This window comes from Quercus suber, unplaced genomic scaffold (genome assembly GCF_002906115.3).
Source record: "Quercus suber isolate HL8 unplaced genomic scaffold, Cork oak 2.0 scaffold_106, whole genome shotgun sequence".
NCBI lineage: Eukaryota > Viridiplantae > Streptophyta > Magnoliopsida > Fagales > Fagaceae > Quercus > Quercus suber.
Genome location: NW_027069571.1, coordinates 541346 through 560328, shown reverse-complemented (window position 1 = coordinate 560328; position 18983 = coordinate 541346). Strand labels below are relative to the sequence as shown.

The window sequence follows — 18983 nt, the reverse complement described above, 5'->3', positions numbered from 1 at the left end:
TGACCTAGCTATGCTTGAATGTCCTCCCACATGTACAAGTTGGAACTATGGTCTTTATCTAAAAGGTTAACTCCCCTGCAATTTGTGATGCGTATACCCTCCAACCACAGTCATACTTGCAGTGGATAGAAACTTTGGTCTTCTCATTAAGCTTGAACTTAATGTTCACAGACTTTCTCACTGCATATTTCCTCAAGGCAGCCCTAAACACCTTAATATTTGGGAACTTCATACCCTTGCATAACTGAGGGTTACTCATGCCAGTGTTCTCATTAAACTCTAGACATATCACCCTTTCATCTTCATCCTCTAAACTGTCTATGCTCTTAGTGTCATCATCATCAAGAGCTTTTTCAGCCCAATCATTATTATCAGCAGCTTGATCACTGGCAGCAGCTTCTGGTCTCTTCCCATTATTTGTAACTTGCTCTCTCACACCATCTTCCTCATTTACATTTTCAGTATCTCTTTGATGCTCTCTCATATTGGGCACCTTATTGTTCTCAGCACCAAATATGTCATCAGGATAATCTGGTCCTTTATACCCTTCCTCTAGCCAATCAGGTTCATCCACATGAACATCTTCACTACCAATAATTTGTCCATGGATAGCATGGTCATCCACATGCACAGCTCCACCAACACTATCATCCCTTAAACCCTTAACAGGTTCTTCACTAACATCATTTTGGTCAACCATAGATGACTTAATAGTATTGGTCACCTCCTCACAATCAGGATCATCATCAGTATCATCATCTTCATCATTCATTTCCCATGACTGGTCTACTGCAATTGGTTAATTTGGTTCAGCTATAGGTTTTTCAATAGCAATTGGTTCAACTTCAGGTTCTATATAAAGTGTGATTTCATTTGTTGGCCATTAAGCATGTAGTTCACACATGTAGGTCACATCATCATCTGAAATAATTAACCTTAACCTTTACTCTATGTCACCACTAGGTATTAAATGATAAATCCTACTGTTAATGGGTCCCCCAGCCTCAGCACAAATGTCTTGTATCTCAAAATGACTTAGTAGATCTTAATCAACATTAGCCATTGTAGATACCTCACCACTTACATACTCTAAACCAGGGTTCCATTCAAAATTCCCACTATGGTGAATAGGAAAATCAAAACGAATTTCAACAGCCATCTACAGGAGTTAAAATACATGCACAAACAACAGTAATTAAATACATAACCAACACATGCATAGAAAGCACTAATGATAAAAGCAAAATAATTTTAGTTGCACACCAAAACGTAGGGTCAAAGACAAGAAACACAACCAACTAAACAATTTGTCTCCATGGGACCACAAACAACCTAAAGATGCATCTAACCAAAATATTCCTAAGGACCACAGTCATCAATGTCAACTATAAAAGAACAAACACACCAATGGTAAACCCAACAATGGTAAACCACAAATTTTATGACAGAAAAACTTTAATTCGAATCACCTTCATCAATCATTACAGATTGAAAAAGAATAAACACAACAATGCCAAACCCTAGAAAGTCATTTCATACCTGATACAAAGGAAAACTCAAACTTCAGCACTCACAACTCCTCTTTGCTTGCTTGCAAGTGTTCAGGGAGGGATTTCACTTAGGCAATTGGAGTACAGAGGGAAAGGGATTAAGGTTAATGGGATTTTTGAGGGTTCGAAGGTAGGGAGAGGGAGAGAGCTCGGTCCTTTAGGGTTCTAAATGGGTTCTAATTTTGGTTTATATAGTAAATGAGATTTTCTAACGGAAAGGGCAAAGGTGGGTAACGGGGGTCTAATGGAGGCCACCTCAGGTGGGTTAAGTGAAAAATTTCAAATCACGGGTGGGCATTGTTAAAACGAGCCAAACCACAAGCGAGTAAATTGAAATTTCCCCTTTTAAATGACACAAATAACCTTGACTATTAATTAAAGTCTTATTTGGATTAAAAAAATTAATGTCTTATGTTGATGGAAAAAATAAATCTTTTATTATTTTTAAAGTTAATTCTATTTAAGTATTAACTCATTTATGGGAGAAAAAGCAGAAAAGTTAAATTTTAGTGTTACATTGATAATTCCCATAAATATAGGATTTGTAAATTTATAGGGGGAAAAAGGCGAAACTCTTTGTTTGTTTCACAATAATGTTTTTTTAGAAAATTAGTCATTTTTCAAAAAGTATATTCTATAAAACTATCTCATTTTCTTATGTTTGGTAGCAACTTTAAATGAGTTGAAAAATAATCTCCTAACTTCCCTTATTTAGCTTGATGTGAGATAGAGTTGTTTTCCAAAAAAGTTTAGTGGAAAACAATCTTTAAAAATAAGCCATACTTTTTTCATTGATCAAAGATAATTTTCTATTGACTCATTTTTTTTGATACTATCAAATATTGGAAAAATGAAAAATTATTTTTACACAAGGTTTTCCATTGAAACAAATGGATTTATAAAAATGAAATGTTCATGAAACTTATAATTCTCGATAATAAATATTGAACAATCAAATCACAATTTCTGGAGAATTAACAATTACCATATGAATTTCTATGTCAATAAACATACTCTAAATGATAAAAAAAAATTGAGAATATTTACAAATAATTTTGGCATTATTAATTTATTTATATATGTTAAAGAACTATATTTTAAAATTCTTAAATAAATTTGGGTGCTTAACCATTTGTCAAGAGAGATTTCCACCTCAATAAATCTAGAGATATAAAAGTTTTCAAAAAAAAAAAAAAATTCACAATTGTCTAGATGGCATGTTATTGATAATATTGGCATATTGTTTTGATATTCCCTTGGCAACCCAACATTTTCATGTACATCTATAGTTAGAGATTTGTAGATTTCATTCAGATTTCATCACGATTCTCAATTGGAAAAAATATGTGACACAAGAAGATTCGCTGTAGTAACTAAACAATAGTAGAGGCAACTACTATTTCATCAAAATGCATCTAATACATATGCTAGATACTTGGCCTATATATCATACGCTGCCTTCTAACTCAAGGAAAGAAACTATCAGTTAAAACCATGCTGAGAATAAAGAGAAGCTGATTCCGACTATCAATTTTCTTATGCTTCCAGCCTTCCACATACAAGATTAATGATATTTTCTAGTACCGTCACAACATTATAGCAACCTACTGTGGTGGGCTTTTTTTGTAATGTTGGGTTGGGCTGCCTTCTGCTATACTGGGTCTAAGTATTTTGGATTAGGAAGTTGGGACCGGTTCAACTGTAACCCACCTTGGTTCGGCTTGTGCACAAACTATGCCCCGTTTGCCAAAGGTTTGATCACATGCCCATGATATGCGGAGTTGCTATGGGAAAGTTATGGCAAGCAAATGTAATAAAGATAACAAAAGAAATGTGTTCACTATTTAGACAGAATAAATAAAGGGGAGCGACAAAAGATGCCTCGTGCATAAAACAATAGAAATAAGTGGGGAAGAAATAGTAATGAGTTTGTTGAATCAAAGAGGGAAATATCAGTCTGCCGTGCCAAATTATATTACAAGGCCGAAACCAAGAAGGGAACCATTTCCTCTATGCAAATAATCTCCCTCGAAAGAAATTAATTGCTTTGAGGGAACGGGGCTAAATGGTCTATGCCTAGAAGAATCTTTTGCCTTTAGCAGAGAGCAGGGCTTTAAAGGGAGAGAGGGGATCAACCTATTGGTGCATGCCTACCATTATATGCTCTCTGTTTTTTCGTTCTTTTTAATTCTTCCCTTCTTTTCTTTCCTTTTTCTTTCTCAGTGCTTGCTTATTTGTTGTGATTCTTTCCTAGAGGTTCCTATTACTGTGTTCGTGATCCCTCTGTTGTGCATAGCAAGGGTCCTTTATATAATGTTTGCTGTGACTGACTTTTACTATTTTAGCCTTTAACTATCCTTGTCTAGTCTGGGTGTCCTTGCTGACCACCATTGGTTTGTCAGTCGTCCAGCCACCTTCACTTACCTGTACTGGCTGTGCCACTCCCCATCACTAGACAAAGAAGACTATTTTGTTTGTTTGTTTGTTATGGAACTCTTACCTGATACAGTGTTGGTGGTTTCTCTCTCTCCTTATCCCTCATGGCATGTACCTAGTGATTCCAACTCATCTTTACTTCTTTTGAACGGTATGACATCCTAGCAGGACATTTCCCCCAAAAGAGCCTGAGCAGGAACCCCAAAATAGGTTTTTCCCCTCTCCCCACCACTAGACCATGCCCGTTTACCTCTGACCCATAACCCACCACTTCTTGTATTACCTGAGTACAGGCTGGTGATGTTTGGGGTTTGTGCGTGCTTCACTTCTATGTACTCCAAAACCTGCTTGCTGCTCATGCATTCGCTGTGGTCTGGAGGCTTGTCTACACATTCTGCCGTCCATCCTTGACTTCTTATGGCATGAGCTGTTTTCTGATTTCCCATTCTTCATGGCTTGCTCCCTTTAGGGGCTGGGTTTTGTTTGATTGTGGGCTTTTCTTCCTTCAACCCACTCTTATGCTCATTTCTGCAATCTTGCTACCATTTCCTGCCGTAACACTCTGTCATTCCTATTGTGATGCCATTTGACCCAAGCCTGCTAGGCCTCTTTGGGCCTGCTGCTTATTCTCCTCTCAGGCTCTTGTGTCCCATTTATTTCCTTTTAGGCATACTTGGCCCATTTGCTTTCCTTGGGTATCCTCGACCCTTTTTCTAATTTTGCATTCTCATGGGCGTTTACTAACTCCTTCGAGCTTCCCTGGCCCAATTACCTTTTCCTTCATCCTTGGAGCTCATGAACTTTCCATCAACTCCTTACTTTCTATACTTACATTACTTCGAGCTTATTGTGGCTCATTCTCATTTTTCTATATCACATACTGCCCATGGGTTTGCTACTTCTCTCTCTCTCCGGACTCCTTTAGGTCCGTTTGCTTCCTCAAGGCCCATTTGTTTATTTTATTGGCCTATGGTCCATTATTCTTACCACTTGGGCTTAATGGTTTTTCAATCCACATACTAACTCTTTTCTGCCTATGTTGTTGGGCTTCTTTCTTCTACTAGGCTTCCAAAATGAGCATCAACACCTACAATAAGCACATTTTTTATGAAAAGAAAAATAACACTTCAAAAACATTATCACTCCATCTTAGCCAATATAATAAGAATTATGGAACAGTAATTGAGTTGAGCCTAGTCAACAAGTAGACTGCTCAAGGTTGGCTTGAAAAGTAGAGATCTTTAAGAGTTTGGCTTGTTTGTCTAACAAACAATCTCCTAGTGGCCTGATTTGACAATCTCTCAAAAAGAAGATCAGATCATATAGTTTTGAACTAGCCCATGTTGTGATTGCACTATAACAATTTTATGTATCTTACTTCAATAAATTAATGAGTAAAGCTCCTAAAAAACAAAAACCACCTTGTTTTTCTGACATGTAAATTGAAAGTGTGCAAATACAAATCCTACAAATAGTTGATGTAGACACCCCATTTTGCAACCCTAATTTAATCACAAGAGCAAATGAATTCTTTCATATTTCAAAGGGCAAAAATGTAATTTGATCCATTAAACTTTCGGTTACTTTTCATCAAATGAATCTTAAGAGTTTAATGATCAAGACGGAATATCACACACCTCAATTAGGCCATCCGATCAAAAAATATCATGAGATTAAAACTGAACGGTTAATATGTATTTGTGTAATTATGGGGCTTCACTCACATAAGATTTTGATCAATTAATTTTAATTGGACTGTTAATTGGACATATTAAAATTAATTACATGTCAAAATCCTATTGGATAAGGCTTGAAAAATTATGTGTGTACATGTGTACATGTACTTGGTCATTTCAACATTAATGGATTTAATAAACATTTTACAAAATAATCAAATTAAATCTGTTAATTATGGAAAGATTGGGTTTAATTGAAATATTTATCAGATTCAAAAGATCTCAGAGGCCCAACAAAGTACAGCTCAAAATAACCGTTGGAAAAAGCTAGAAAACATTCAGAATTTCAAAAAGAAAACTAAAATTGGTTTGATTTGCCGAATAGGCAGATTAAGCTCAGCTTTATCTGCCTATTGACTGGTAGTCTACCGAATAGGCATATAGAACCCAGATTTGTAGTTGTTTTTCCAAATTTTTTGTAACAAAAAACTGATTTTCAAATTCAAATTTTTTAATACAGATTCCACCAGATACGAATTGGCTCAGTTACAGCAAGTTTGAGGCCTTCCCAAACATCTATAAATAGGAGCAATCACTCCCATTTCAAGGCACCCCTTCTGATCTCTAGAGAAGAACTAGAACTTGCTTTTGTGCTAAGGTCTGCCAAGATGCTTAGCACAATGAAGCAATAATTCTAGACTCGACTCTGAGATATTGGAACTCATTGCTGCTATCATATGCAGGTAACAATTTATTTCATTTTTTTCAATAAATATGGAGCATGATTGTTTTTATGTTCAATGCAATGAGGTAGATATAATCTTGCTAGGACAATTAGGGTCTCATGTATGCTTCTTCAGTTAAAATTTTAGGGATTTTATACATGCTAGTAATATGTTTTTAATTTGTTATATCCATGAGTAAAAGAAAAATTTGTTAAAAAAAAGAAAAAAATTAAACTTAATCTCAAAAAATAACAGTTTTAAGATCTTAGAATTCTATAGTGTCTTTTTGTAAATATTTATGATGTAAAACTCAGAACATGCTTTCCACTCAAATTTCCATATAAAGACAAGTTCAATTCAATTCAATTTTAATTCAATGCGATGTGATATAACTGTATATTATGCATGTTTCCATGTCTAAATTCAATTTAATTTTAGTTCAATGTGATGCAAAATAGTGGTGTGTGGGGCTGGGGTGGGGGGGGGGGGAGGGAGATTCAAACACAGAATATTGCCAAGTGGGTCCGGCCTGAGGAGAAGGAAGATCTAGTCTCTTATCAGTTCTAGCCGAATACGTTGATAAGAGTCTAGGTATTGAAACCAAAGAAGACGACCGCCGGAGGAGCGAACACTCCTCGAAAGGCTTTAGACAAGCCACCTAGACCAAAAGACAAAATACCAAAGAAGGACGTAGAGATGTACAAGTAAAAAAGAAGGGAAATATCCATATAAAGTACCCATCACCTCTGCATTCAATGCACTACACTAACTCAGTTGGCCGCATTAATGGCAGAATGACCTCTGAACAGTACCCCCACAGTTTGCAACACATTCTACCACCTCTAACAAAACCCTGATGGGACAAACATCCAAATGAAGATCAGTGATTGTAAAAGTGGAGTGCTAAGATGCACTTTAAATAGCTATATAAGGAAAAAGGGACTCCTCCAGAAAGGGAGACGAAGAATTAGAGAAAAGCATACATTGTGTAACCATAAGCTTTGTAATCGAGACTTGAATATCATATGAACTAGTGATCCTCGGACTAACCCAAGGAAGAGTTAATACTGAAATCTTCTTCTTTCTTACTGGTAATCTGTTGTATTCCTACTAACTAAAACGAAACCAATAAGGCTTATAAAGGTTGACCTTGGAAACCCATTCTCTACAAATTAATTGTATAGAGTTGTCTCATATTAACTCTCCATCCAGCTTGAGTTGGTAAATGATTTTTGCCCACATACAAGTGGTATATATTATTTTTCTCTTCAAAATTCAATTTCAATTCAATATGATGTTTTGTATCTTTGCTTTATGACATGTTTAATGGAATATGTAAGTGGCCACCATAGTCTAAAAGACCAGAATGTAACTAGGTTCAAAGCTATGTACCTTTTTAGATTGTATTTAAGACAAAAAGCCTTGTAATTTCTATTTAAATGTAAATTCATATTCAAAGATGTTCAATAAAAATGTGTATTATTCATAAGGTTTTCTATTTTTCCTACAATTAAATAAGTCACTACTCCATTGTAAAACCTTCAATCTAGGCGAGAAAACATATTTCACGTGGGCTTCTCACTTTGAGGAACAACAATCACGATCTCACCCATTCGCGTGGGCTAGGCCTGGCAAAATCCGGCAGGCCAAAGTTGCGATCTCTCACAGTTGATAGATGGCCAAAGTATAAAAACTACTTCACACCCTCAAAAACTTCTCGGCCCCTAGGTCTCCCACTCCATACCATTCCTCCTCGTAGCTTAAATTCACACACACACACACACACACACACACACAAGGGTGGAGGCACGTATAGCATTGGGGGCCATGGCCCCCCTAAAACTATTGACGCCCCTTATAATTATATATTTAAATAAGATGAACTTAACCTAGGCTTCTACAATTTGCACCGATTAGACCCCCCAAAAAATTTCATAGAACCCAGTCCATTGCTAGTTTGTATGTTTATTCCTTTGAAATCTCGCAATGATAGCACTCCACTGTTAGTTTCTTATGTAGACCCCACCGAAATAAAATATACGCTTTTAACAAAACCTAATAAATGCCTAGTTTTACTTTTACCATGTGTCCTTCCTTTTTATATTTTATAATAAGAATGTAAAAGTGTGTGGTGGGCCTTTTTGCAATTGTGGGCTGAGCTGCCTCCTGCCACGCTATGACCCAATGGTTCTGGGTAGGAGAGTCAAGATTGGCTTGACTGCAATATACCCCAAGCCAGCTTGTGCAGAAACTAAAGCCCATTTGCTAAAATTTTGGTTACATGCCCATGGTAGAGGAAACTGTTACAAAAGAGTTACGGCAGGTAGGTGTAATATAACAACAACAAAAGGAAATATGCCTACTGTCAGCTAGAAAACAGGAAATACTGAATGAAACAAAAGAAGAAGCAACGCAGCAATATAAATGAGATGATAACCAAAAAAAAAAAAAAAAAAATAACACCGATGCGTAATTAATAAAATGAAAGAAAGAGTGATCAGTCTGCCATGCTTGTTTGTCCTGCGAAGTTAAGTCCAGGAAGAGAACCACTCTTCAATGTGGGCAATCTCACAAGAAGATCCTGCCACAAAAATTACACACTTTGAGAGAATGGGCCTAAATGACTTATCCTCAAATTTCTTAATCTTTACTAGAGGTTAGGCTTTTAGAATGAAAGAATGGATTAGCCTATTGGTGCATGTCAACTATCTCACTCTTGCCTACTCTCTGTTTTTCTCTCTAACTCTTTTTCCTTTCTAAGTTTTCTGCTCTATTTTTCACTCCCTTTCTTACTTTTTTTTTTTCTCTATTTTCTCTTGTTCTTGCTTCGTTGTTCTCTATGGTGTTGTTATGTTATCCCCTTTTCTCCTTGTTCCTCCCTCCCCATTTCTTGTGCACGGCGGAGGACCCTTTTATACTGCCTGTCATGAAGAGTTTTTACTATTTTATCCCTTAACTACTTTTGTTTGGGTGTGGGTGTCCTTCCAGACCACCCATTGGCCTGTCAGCTGCCCAGCCACCACCACTTACCTATGCTAGCCGTGCCACATTCCATTACCAAATAAAAAGCCTTATTTTGTTTGCTTGCTCATCGTGGCATTCCTATTCGAATAAGGGTGGGCATTCTCTCTCAATATCCCTCATGACATGCATCTAGTGATTTCAACTCATCTTTCCCTCTTTTGGGTGGTATGTCATCTCAGCAGGACATTTTCTTCAAAAGAGTTTGAGTGGGAACCCCAAAATAGGCTTCCCCCTTCTCCCCACTGCCAGACCATACCCTCTCTTACCTCTAACTCATAGCCCACCACTCCTATATTGGCTAGGTACAAGTTGGTGGTGTATGAGCCTTGTGCGTGCTCCACTTCCATGTGTGTCCATGGCTTGTCTGCTGCTCATGCGTTTGCCATGACCTGAAAGCTCGTATGTACATTTTACTGCTTGTCCTTGACTTCTTGTGGTGTGAATGGGTCTTTGAGCCTTCGTTCTTTATGTCTCACTTCCTTCCTGGGCTGGGCCTTGCTTGATTATGGCTTATTCCTTCTTTAATCCATTCTTTGCCTCTTTTGCGGATCTACTAGCACTTCTGCCATGCCATTCTGTCATTCCTGTTGTGCTATTGTTTGACCTATGCTTGCTGGGTCTCTTTTAGGCCTATTGTATGCTTAATTCTAGTGGCCCAATATTATCATTGGGCTAGTATTCATGCTATTTTTGGGCTTTCTTGGCCCATTCCATTGTTTCTGGGCTCCCTTAGCCCATCTCATCCTTTTGGGCTTCCTCAGCCTATTTCCTTTTCTTAGGCATCCTCAGCCCATTCCAATTCTTTACTCTCATGGGCCTTTGCTAAGTCTTTTGGGCTTTCTTGGCCCAAATTACCATATCCTTTATTTTTGGGGTTTATAGGCTTTCCATCAACTCCTTATTCACTTAATTCATTACTTTAAGTCTTTTTGGCCCATTCTTGCTTGCTTTTGATTTCTCATAATGCCCATAGGTTTACTACTTCTTTTCTCTAGGCTTCTTTAGGCCCACTTGCTTTCTTTGAGGCCAATTTATTATTTTCTAGGCCTATGATTCATTATTTCTGGAATTTGGGCTTAATGGTTTTCTTCTTAATTTACTAACTCTTTTCCCCTCATATTGTTAGGCTTCTTCCCGCTATTGGGTCTCTCTTCCAAAGTGGGCATCAACAAAGTGCTATGTATTCCTTGTGTTCTATTTTGAAGTGCATTGTGCATAGTGCATTGCTCTAACTTACAAGGGTTTTCTCTAGTTGATTTTATCTTTTAGCTTTGGATTTATGTGCTTGATAAGTTGTGCTAACATTGATTTTTTTTTTCCTAGAAGAGAATTTAGGTTGCAATAAAGATTTATTTATTTATTTATTTTAAAATTTGAATTGGAAATCCTATAAAATTGATAATGGACAAATTTTATTCTATGAAAGATCAATGTTGAACCTAACTTTTATAGATGATGCTAAATCTTTTTTTTTTTTTTGGGTTCATGTTTATAGCAAATTAGTCATTTTTGTACATTGATTTGAGTTTAAAATATTATCAGATTTCATTGAGCATATTGTACAGAGAAATTCTATGTTTATAACAATTTCACAAAATTTTCACAACAAACTCTAAGTGATTAGATATTACTAGCTATTATATATATATATATATATATGAGTTATGACTAATGTACGAATATGTAATTCAGCCTCTCCAAATAAAAAATTCTAGCTACACCCGTGCGCGTACACACACACACAAAAGACAACAATCAAAGGATTAAATACGTTTTTTTGGAACTAAAAGCTATACACGCAGCCATTGAATTTCAAACCCAAGATCTCACCCTTCATTCCATTATACTAGGATGGAGAATTACCATCTGAGCTAGAGAACATTAGCAAGACTACAATCAAAGGATTAAAATGTAAAAGAAGTTTCTCATTTAAAATGCTCAAAAGGACAAGACAAACTTATAAACATTTCCAATGATCTCACACACACTTATCAATGATCAAAAAGAAAAGACAAACTTGCACACATTTCTAATGATCTCACACAGACGCTCTCTCCAAAAATTCTAACTCCCTTGAGATTTCCTTCTTGGTCAATAACAACTACAGTATTGTCATCAACTCATCTTTTACAAGTACGTACAATGATGGCTTTGATCACTTTGGATTTTTCTAGAGGTGTATTTGGTTTTTGCTTCCTTGATTACAACAACAATAACGTCAACACACGCACATTAATTGAAGCTAAAGACAAGACAACAATCAAAGGATTAAATTTCAATTCTTTTTGGAACTAAAAGCTATAAAAATAAAACTTCAGTCTTCCTGGAATAACATGATCAATTTTAGATAATTTACTTATTGCAGACTTCTTAAAATCAGCACAATATATGCATGTCCTCCTCTCTCCTTGCATATTGTGATGGTCTCAACAAAAATATCAGCAAGCTCCAAAATATGCAGCTGCAATTCTCTGTTAAGGAACCTCAGTTCCTTCTTAAAATCAGCACAATAAAATGTAAATATCAGCATGAAGAAAGGACTTAGAAAAACAAAATGGAGTACACGACCAACTGTTTATCTCCTCTACCATTTTTTTTATCATATTTTGATGAAATAAGTGGGAAGCAGACATTTCTCTCTCTCTCTCTCATAAATTTATTTTTATAAAATATTCTAGTCAACTATAAATTTAAGGACTAAAACTTTATCGGAATTGAATGTTGGTTTTATAAGGGCTTAGGCTAGCTTGAAAGTTAGATTACTCCTTTGGGATGATCTCCAAAGGTAGATCAAGTGCCATTAAAATTCAAGCAAACGACAAATTGTTGTCCTTATTAAAATTTGGTAGACTGTAATAGGCCATGTAATATAATAGTTATTTCTATAATTTAGTTATTCAGTAATTTGGTTGTGTTTTTATTATAAGAAATGATTATTCCTTATAAATAACTATTCTTTAAAATGAGGATTAACTATTCATCTCTAAAAAAGGATGTAATGATATCCCTTAGTAGGTGTATAAATTTTTAAAACTAATATATTTCCAAATAAACAAACTTTTCCATATGCACATAACAATTATGAAAATAAAAAATTATAAAAAATTACTAATCTCTCTATCAAATTTAAAAAATATTATTTTTTAGGAAATATAATTAAATGAGTAAAATATTCCCTAAAATATATCTTAAGTTTGATTTAAAATGCTTTCATTTCTTTGTCTTCAAGATTCTATTATTGTATTGTCATCAAACAAATAAATAGTAATAAGCATCACATTACAGTGTCTTGTATTTCTTATTATACATATTCTTATTCCTATGTAATTATCATTACAATCAACCAAACGTATCCTTAATCTTTTTCACCGATGCATTAACTGCTCTTCTCTGAATATGACCAAATTATATCTAGTGATTTTTCTATCATCTTTTGATCAGTAGAGATCACCCATATTTTTAAGCGAATTTTCTAATTTTGAATTTAATCTTTTCATATATTTCTATTTATTTATCTTAACATTTTCATTTCAGTAACGCTCATTTTATGAAGGGTTATAATACTCTTACATCCACTTTTTCACGTTTACTTAAATGCGGTCCATAGTTAGAAAAATGTGTACACCAAATTTTAAATCAATAAAACTTGTTAAAAAAATGATTTGTGTGTTTGTCTTTTAGAAGTCTTTTATGTATGCATGAATAAATTATTTGTGATTTTTTTAAAAGTCAAAATTCCACTTACGATTTACGTGAAAGGATTTTTAATGGCTTGACTATCTTCAAATACAACTCATGTCATGTGAGCTATAATATTTTGGTTATATAGACTCATAAAATGATCAAATTGTAATATTATAAAAAATATATTGTGATTTGTGATTTTTTTTTTTTTTTTTGAGAAGAGATTTGTGTACATGTATGTACTTGTAACTTCAAAGTCAAAACCAATAATAAACTTTTGGAGTTTATTATGGATTCTGTAGAGACTGGGTTTGAGAACTTCTTTTATTGGATGAGTGAACTCAAGCCCAACTAACTCAATACAATGAATTTATAGAGAATGAGTTTAAGAATTAGGCCTTAGTGAGGGTTACAACAATTAGACATGGTTATGAGTGGATTGAATAACAATGACGTGAACTAAAGTGTGAAATCCTGTCCTCGACCCTCATCTGAGGAGCTTGTTGTTCTTATTATTTCTTCAGTGCTTGGTTACAAAGGTTTCAAAGATGATACAAATTGCTACAGTATTCTTTGTTTCTTGGCAATTTCCGATCCCTTTTCCTGGAGGATTTCTTACATTATATATACCCTTTCAATTAATCTTGATCCTCCATTTGTTGATCATGCTTGTCATTACTCGAGTGCTTGTCCCATCAGCCGCCTTCCCAAACCTTCTGTGAGTTGCAGCAACCAAGGCAGCACTGTTCAGGGTTCATTTCCTCATTAATGCGGCCAGAATGTTAGTTGTGGGCATTTAATGCGAGGTGATAGTTTCTTCTTGAATGGCTCCTCCACCATGCTCCCATGACTGACCCATAGTACTTGTCATTTTTCTTGGGATGCTCTGGGAGGCTACCTTTAATGGCGTGCCACCAAATTAACAATTTGGGTTTTTTAAAACGTTTTTTTTTTATCACTTTTAAAAGGTAATATCATATAAGGGTGAAGGGGACAAGTTTCTTTAATAAGAAGAAATATATTTTTGGTGGGACTACCACTAAATTTATGACTACACTATAAGCGAAAAATTATAGGATCACACTCATTTTTTATACTTATTTTTCACAACTATTCGACTTGGCTTATTGTGGGTGGTAGACCCATTTGAAAGTAACAGAGTGTCGATCACAGTCTGCCGCATACGATAGCTGTAAAAGCGGAAATTCAGGGTATTTTAGTAAACTAAGAGCTACCGTTAAAACAGTTGGGTTAAAAAACACAGAGATGAGATGACCTCTCTCTCTCTCTCTCTGCCAAAATTAGCTGGAGTCCTTGTTAATGTAATCCTATTGTTTAGCTTCATTCAAGAGCCTAAACCCAAATGCGAAATTGCGCCAAATCCAGAGGTACATCCCATTTTTTGTTTTTTCCTTTTAAAAAATATAGTATTAGCTGGGTCTATATAAATTCTCTGAAAACGAAATGGTCACTTATTATTGTTTTTAAATTTTGTTAAGGTCGTTTGGGTGCTGCAGAATTTACGTAATTGGGCACTTTAAGTCACCTGTGAAGCTTTCTTGTCAGATCTTCAAACCCTTTGACCAAATCTAGGTATGTCAAATATTTTTATAATGAATATAGATACAGTTTCTTATAATTCTATCTGGGTTTTTTTTTTTTTTTTGGGTTATTTGGAAATCTGAAAAATTGAAAGAAACTTATACAGGATTTTAGTAAATATATATATAAATCATGGTGGTTGTACAAATTTCTTGAAATTCCTTAGAAAATAGGTATGTAAGTCTAAAAAGAAAATCAGTGTATCAAAAAATTAAAAAAATTTAAATCAATCATATTCATTGCTGTGGTTTATTAAGTTGAATTTGCAATGTACATTCATTTTTATGTATATACTTTTAGAATGGTGTGTCCCCTGGCTGTTGATGGATGATTGGATTTATGTTGTAATTTTCCAAACTTCTCCTATATCATTAAAAAAAGAATTGGTTTTTTTTTTTTTTTTTTTGTAGCTGGAATTGTTTATAGGTATCTTTGAGCATGGATCTTCCTGCAAATGATGTGGAATTTGTAACAGAGAAGATTGATGATGAGAAAGAAGGAGGCCCAGCATTCAAATGTGATCTTGCTGATACAGAAATAATTCACAAGATAGCTCAAGAGTTCCTCCCAGGATTAGCTACAGCTTGTGTTGACAACACAACAGGTGATATCTTCAGGAGCCCAGCTTCTGTAGCTGTTGATATGAGAAAAGAATTGGTGGATTATCTTAATCAGAGAAGCGAAACTTTTGTCGCTGAATCTGTTATTGTAGAAGGTGTTCTTGAGTCTGGAGCACCGGACAATCCCTACGATCTTATTTCAGACTTTGTTGATGAGTTTGCAAGCTCAAAGAGGAATTTGTTTAGTCGGGTTTCGGGATGGCTACTGAGTGAAAAGAGGGAAGACAAGATAGATGATTTTGTGCAAGAGATGGAGATAAATGGGTTTTGGTTGTTGGATGGGAGGGAAGTAATTGCAGAGACTTTGCTCAAGAATGTTGACTTCAAGAATGCATTATTTTTTTTTTTTTTTTTTTGTAGCTGGAATTGTTTATAGGTATCTTTGAGCATGGATCTTCCTGCAAATGATGTGGAATTTGTAACAGAGAAGATTGATGATGAGAAAGAAGGAGGCCCAGCATTCAAATGTGATCTTGCTGATACAGAAATAATTCACAAGATAGCTCAAGAGTTCCTCCCAGGATTAGCTACAGCTTGTGTTGACAACACAACAGGTGATATCTTCAGGAGCCCTGCTTCTGTAGCTGTTGATATGAGAAAAGAATTGGTGGATTATCTTAATCAGAGAAGCGAAACTTTTGTCGCTGAATCTGTTATTGTAGAAGGTGTTCTTGAGTCTGGAGCACCGGACAATCCCTACGATCTTATTTCAGACTTTGTTGATGAGTTTGCAAGCTCAAAGAGGAATTTGTTTAGTCGGGTTTCGGGATGGCTACTGAGTGAAAAGAGGGAAGACAAGATAGATGATTTTGTGCAAGAGATGGAGATAAATGGGTTTTGGTTGTTGGATGGGAGGGAAGTAATTGCAGAGACTTTGCTCAAGAATGTTGACTTCAAGAATGCATTTCACTGCAATATGAAATTCAACTCTGCAGAAGAGCTTGCTCAGCATGTTTCCCTCTGCAGCTTTAGACCTATGGCCTGTGAAAATGAAGGTTGTAATGCCAGATTTTGTGCCAGTCACTTGGAGAAGCATGATTCAGCTTGTCCCTTCAAGATAATTCCATGTGAACAGAAGTGCTCAGACAACATCAGGAGACGCGAGATGGACCGGCATTGCATCACTGTCTGTAAGATGAAGCTTGTGAACTGCCCTTTCTATGCAGTGGGTTGTCAATCCACTATCCCTCACTGTATGACTGAACAACATTGTTCAGATACAATACATTTGCACTTGCTACATATTCTTCAAGGTATTCACAAAGAAGCTTCTGAAGAGGATCTGAAGCGACGAGTGGAGCAACTAGAAAAGGTGAGCGTTAAAATGTATATGGAAATGTTTCTGTTCTTTATTTATTTTATCTTTTTATAAAATAAATAGTAGCTGATAGTATGTGATAAAGAAAACTATATCTTTAAGTGTGACATGCTTAAGAACTATATTTTTTCTGTCATGACTCATCTATTCTCAACACTTAAGAGGCAATTTTTTTCTTTTCAGTGGCTTCCTTTTCTTTCTGCTTCTTTCTTTATTTTAATTAGATGCACGAAAACAGAAACATATTTTAACTTATCACCAAAAAGAATATATATTACAAAAAACCTTTGTCTGCTTGGTATTTTGTAATTTTCATGAAATGAATTTCTAGTTTAAATCTAAATTGAGTAAGACCTGGTAAAGCCAAAGTAACACACCTAAAAGTCCTAAGACTTTTAAGGTTGTCACAACTTGTGTGAAATTAACCTGAAACCCAACACTTCACCAGTTTATCTATTTTATACATCCTTATTTGCCTGAATGCAAATGGGACTAGAAACTGCATGTGTTCGTACTTTTTAAGAATTTTCTAGATTCGTCCAAGTTGCTCATGTTTTTTCAGAAACCTCCAAATGGTACAATTTTTTCGACATTATGATTATGAAGATATTAGAAAAGTTCAAATTTACAGCATTGGCATTTGCAAAAGCTCCCAATTATAAACTATTTTAACTTTTATATATGTTTATCCCTGATGCTTTTTTGACTTCTCCATCTTTGGAATGTGGCCAATGTTGGTGCCCCTATTTTTGCATGTAAATTGTGTAGTTGAACATGTTTGGTACTATGCAACAAAAAACGCTACTTGTGGCTTCTCAGTATTTGGTACTACCACCTGGGGAAAAAAGATACAATTTCCAAAAAATGCATGTCATCAAGGGGATGGCTCTAGAATGCAAAATGCAAATTCAAAGCAAATCTTGGAATTAATTAAAGATCTCTAGATGCTACTATATGTTGAAAATTGACGATTGGTTGTCAACAATCTGATGGAAGTATCTTATCTACTTCCCCCATATGCATTCATTTTCCTCCATTAGACATGAATCTCCTCCCCCCCAACCCTGTCTTTGAATTTTTTTTTTTAATGTTTCATTTTTGTTGGAGGAAATCACAAGATGTCGTAGTGCTAATAAAAATATATTGACAGGAATACGTTTGAAAAGAACAGGTTAGGTTTGTGCAGGCATTCTATAAACTTGAGTTTGAAGAAATGGTGGCCAAAATATTGATTGCATTGTCTTACTAAAATATTCTATGAATAAACCCCTACTGTGATTACATTCTCTCTTCAGCTTCCCTTTACTTATAAGATGCTGTAATCTTTATACAAGTTTGGTATACCAACTGCTTCTTTACATCTATAATATATTTAAGATCAGAAACTTTCATGTTATGTGACAGGCAGCATCATCCAATCAGCTAGCAGAAGCTCGAAATGTGAGATCTTTAACCTCCAAAGTCAAGGATCTTGAAGCAAAACTGGGGCCATTAGAAGTCCACACCAAGAACAAGGAGGATAGTGAAGAGAATGCGGAGATTTCAAATCTAGCAAATGCCTTGGATGAAGCCCACATCAAGAATGAGGACAGTCAAGAGACAATGGAGACTTCAAATCTTGCAAATAGCACTAGCAAAGCTGAAAGTTAATGTTAGGCCTGGAAATTAGGCAATTTTGTTTAAATAAAATATTATTAATCAAGAAATGAAAGTCATTCACCTTACTAGAAAACAATTTTTTTTTTTTCAATTACTTTGTAACATCATTTCATATTTAGCTCTTTTAGTTTATGATGTTGGGGAATCCTTTTTGCTCCTCCTTTTATTTTTCTTTTTATTTTTTAATTTCCTTTTCTATATTCCTTGAGTCAAAGATGGCCTCATGTTACCTATTACATTTGATAAAATGAGGCACTAATTCTATTCACTATGGAGCAATACTACTATTGACATTGTTCTCTGCCAGTCTGCCTACTGTTAATATGGTGAGATGCCTTTGGAGACAGTACGGAATGTTGAATAGCTTAAAAATTCATTGGGGAGGACAAGGCTTTACACAAAGCTGTTGCTTCTTCTGATGGTGTCCACATTTTGCTGTTTCTCTGAGCTTTGCTGCTTCCCTACTTGTTCTATGGATGAACTCCCAAGTATTACTTGAACCCTTTCCTCAAATTTTGAGAGCTTCTTCCCCATTCCATTTCCACTTCAAAATCCCAATGTTATGCATATAATTCTGAACTTTCATTCTCTTCCTTCAGGCCATATTTGCTGTTCGTAGAGGGGGAAACATACTTAGCGATTTGAAAGGTATCTGAATCTACAAAAAAGCTTTGTGACTCAATGATATT

The 18983-nt window shown here is 35.3% G+C and overlaps 2 protein-coding genes across 2 annotated transcripts; both read left to right on the top strand.

The window, feature by feature from the left end:
- Positions 1 to 14336: 14336 nt before the first annotated feature.
- LOC112030481 (uncharacterized) lies at positions 14337 to 15693 on the top strand. The gene is made up of 3 exons (XM_024063165.2): positions 14337 to 14483; positions 14595 to 14688; positions 15108 to 15693. Exon 3 carries the CDS (start codon positions 15136 to 15138, stop codon positions 15691 to 15693), a length of 558 nt encoding a protein of 185 aa, XP_023918933.2. The 5' UTR covers positions 14337 to 14483; positions 14595 to 14688; positions 15108 to 15135.
- On the top strand, positions 15658 to 18450 carry LOC136068261 (uncharacterized). The gene is made up of 2 exons (XM_065775183.1): positions 15658 to 16629; positions 18040 to 18450. The coding sequence occupies exons 1-2, from the start codon at positions 15706 to 15708 to the stop codon at positions 18283 to 18285; spliced, it is 1170 nt and encodes a 389-aa protein (XP_065631255.1). The 5' UTR covers positions 15658 to 15705; the 3' UTR covers positions 18286 to 18450.
- The last annotated feature ends 533 nt before the right edge of the window (positions 18451 to 18983 follow it).

Bases quoted from the DNA above. Each gene is read 5' to 3' on its own strand.
- LOC136068261 (XM_065775183.1), top strand. From the start codon at position 15,706: ATGGATCTTCCTGCAAATGATGTGGAATTTGTAACAGAGAAGATTGAT. The intron at 16,630-18,039 runs GTGAGCGTTAAA...GTTATGTGACAG, and splicing joins GAGTGGAGCAACTAGAAAAG to GCAGCATCATCCAATCAGCT.
- LOC112030481 (XM_024063165.2), top strand. From the start codon at position 15,136: ATGGATCTTCCTGCAAATGATGTGGAATTTGTAACAGAGAAGATTGAT.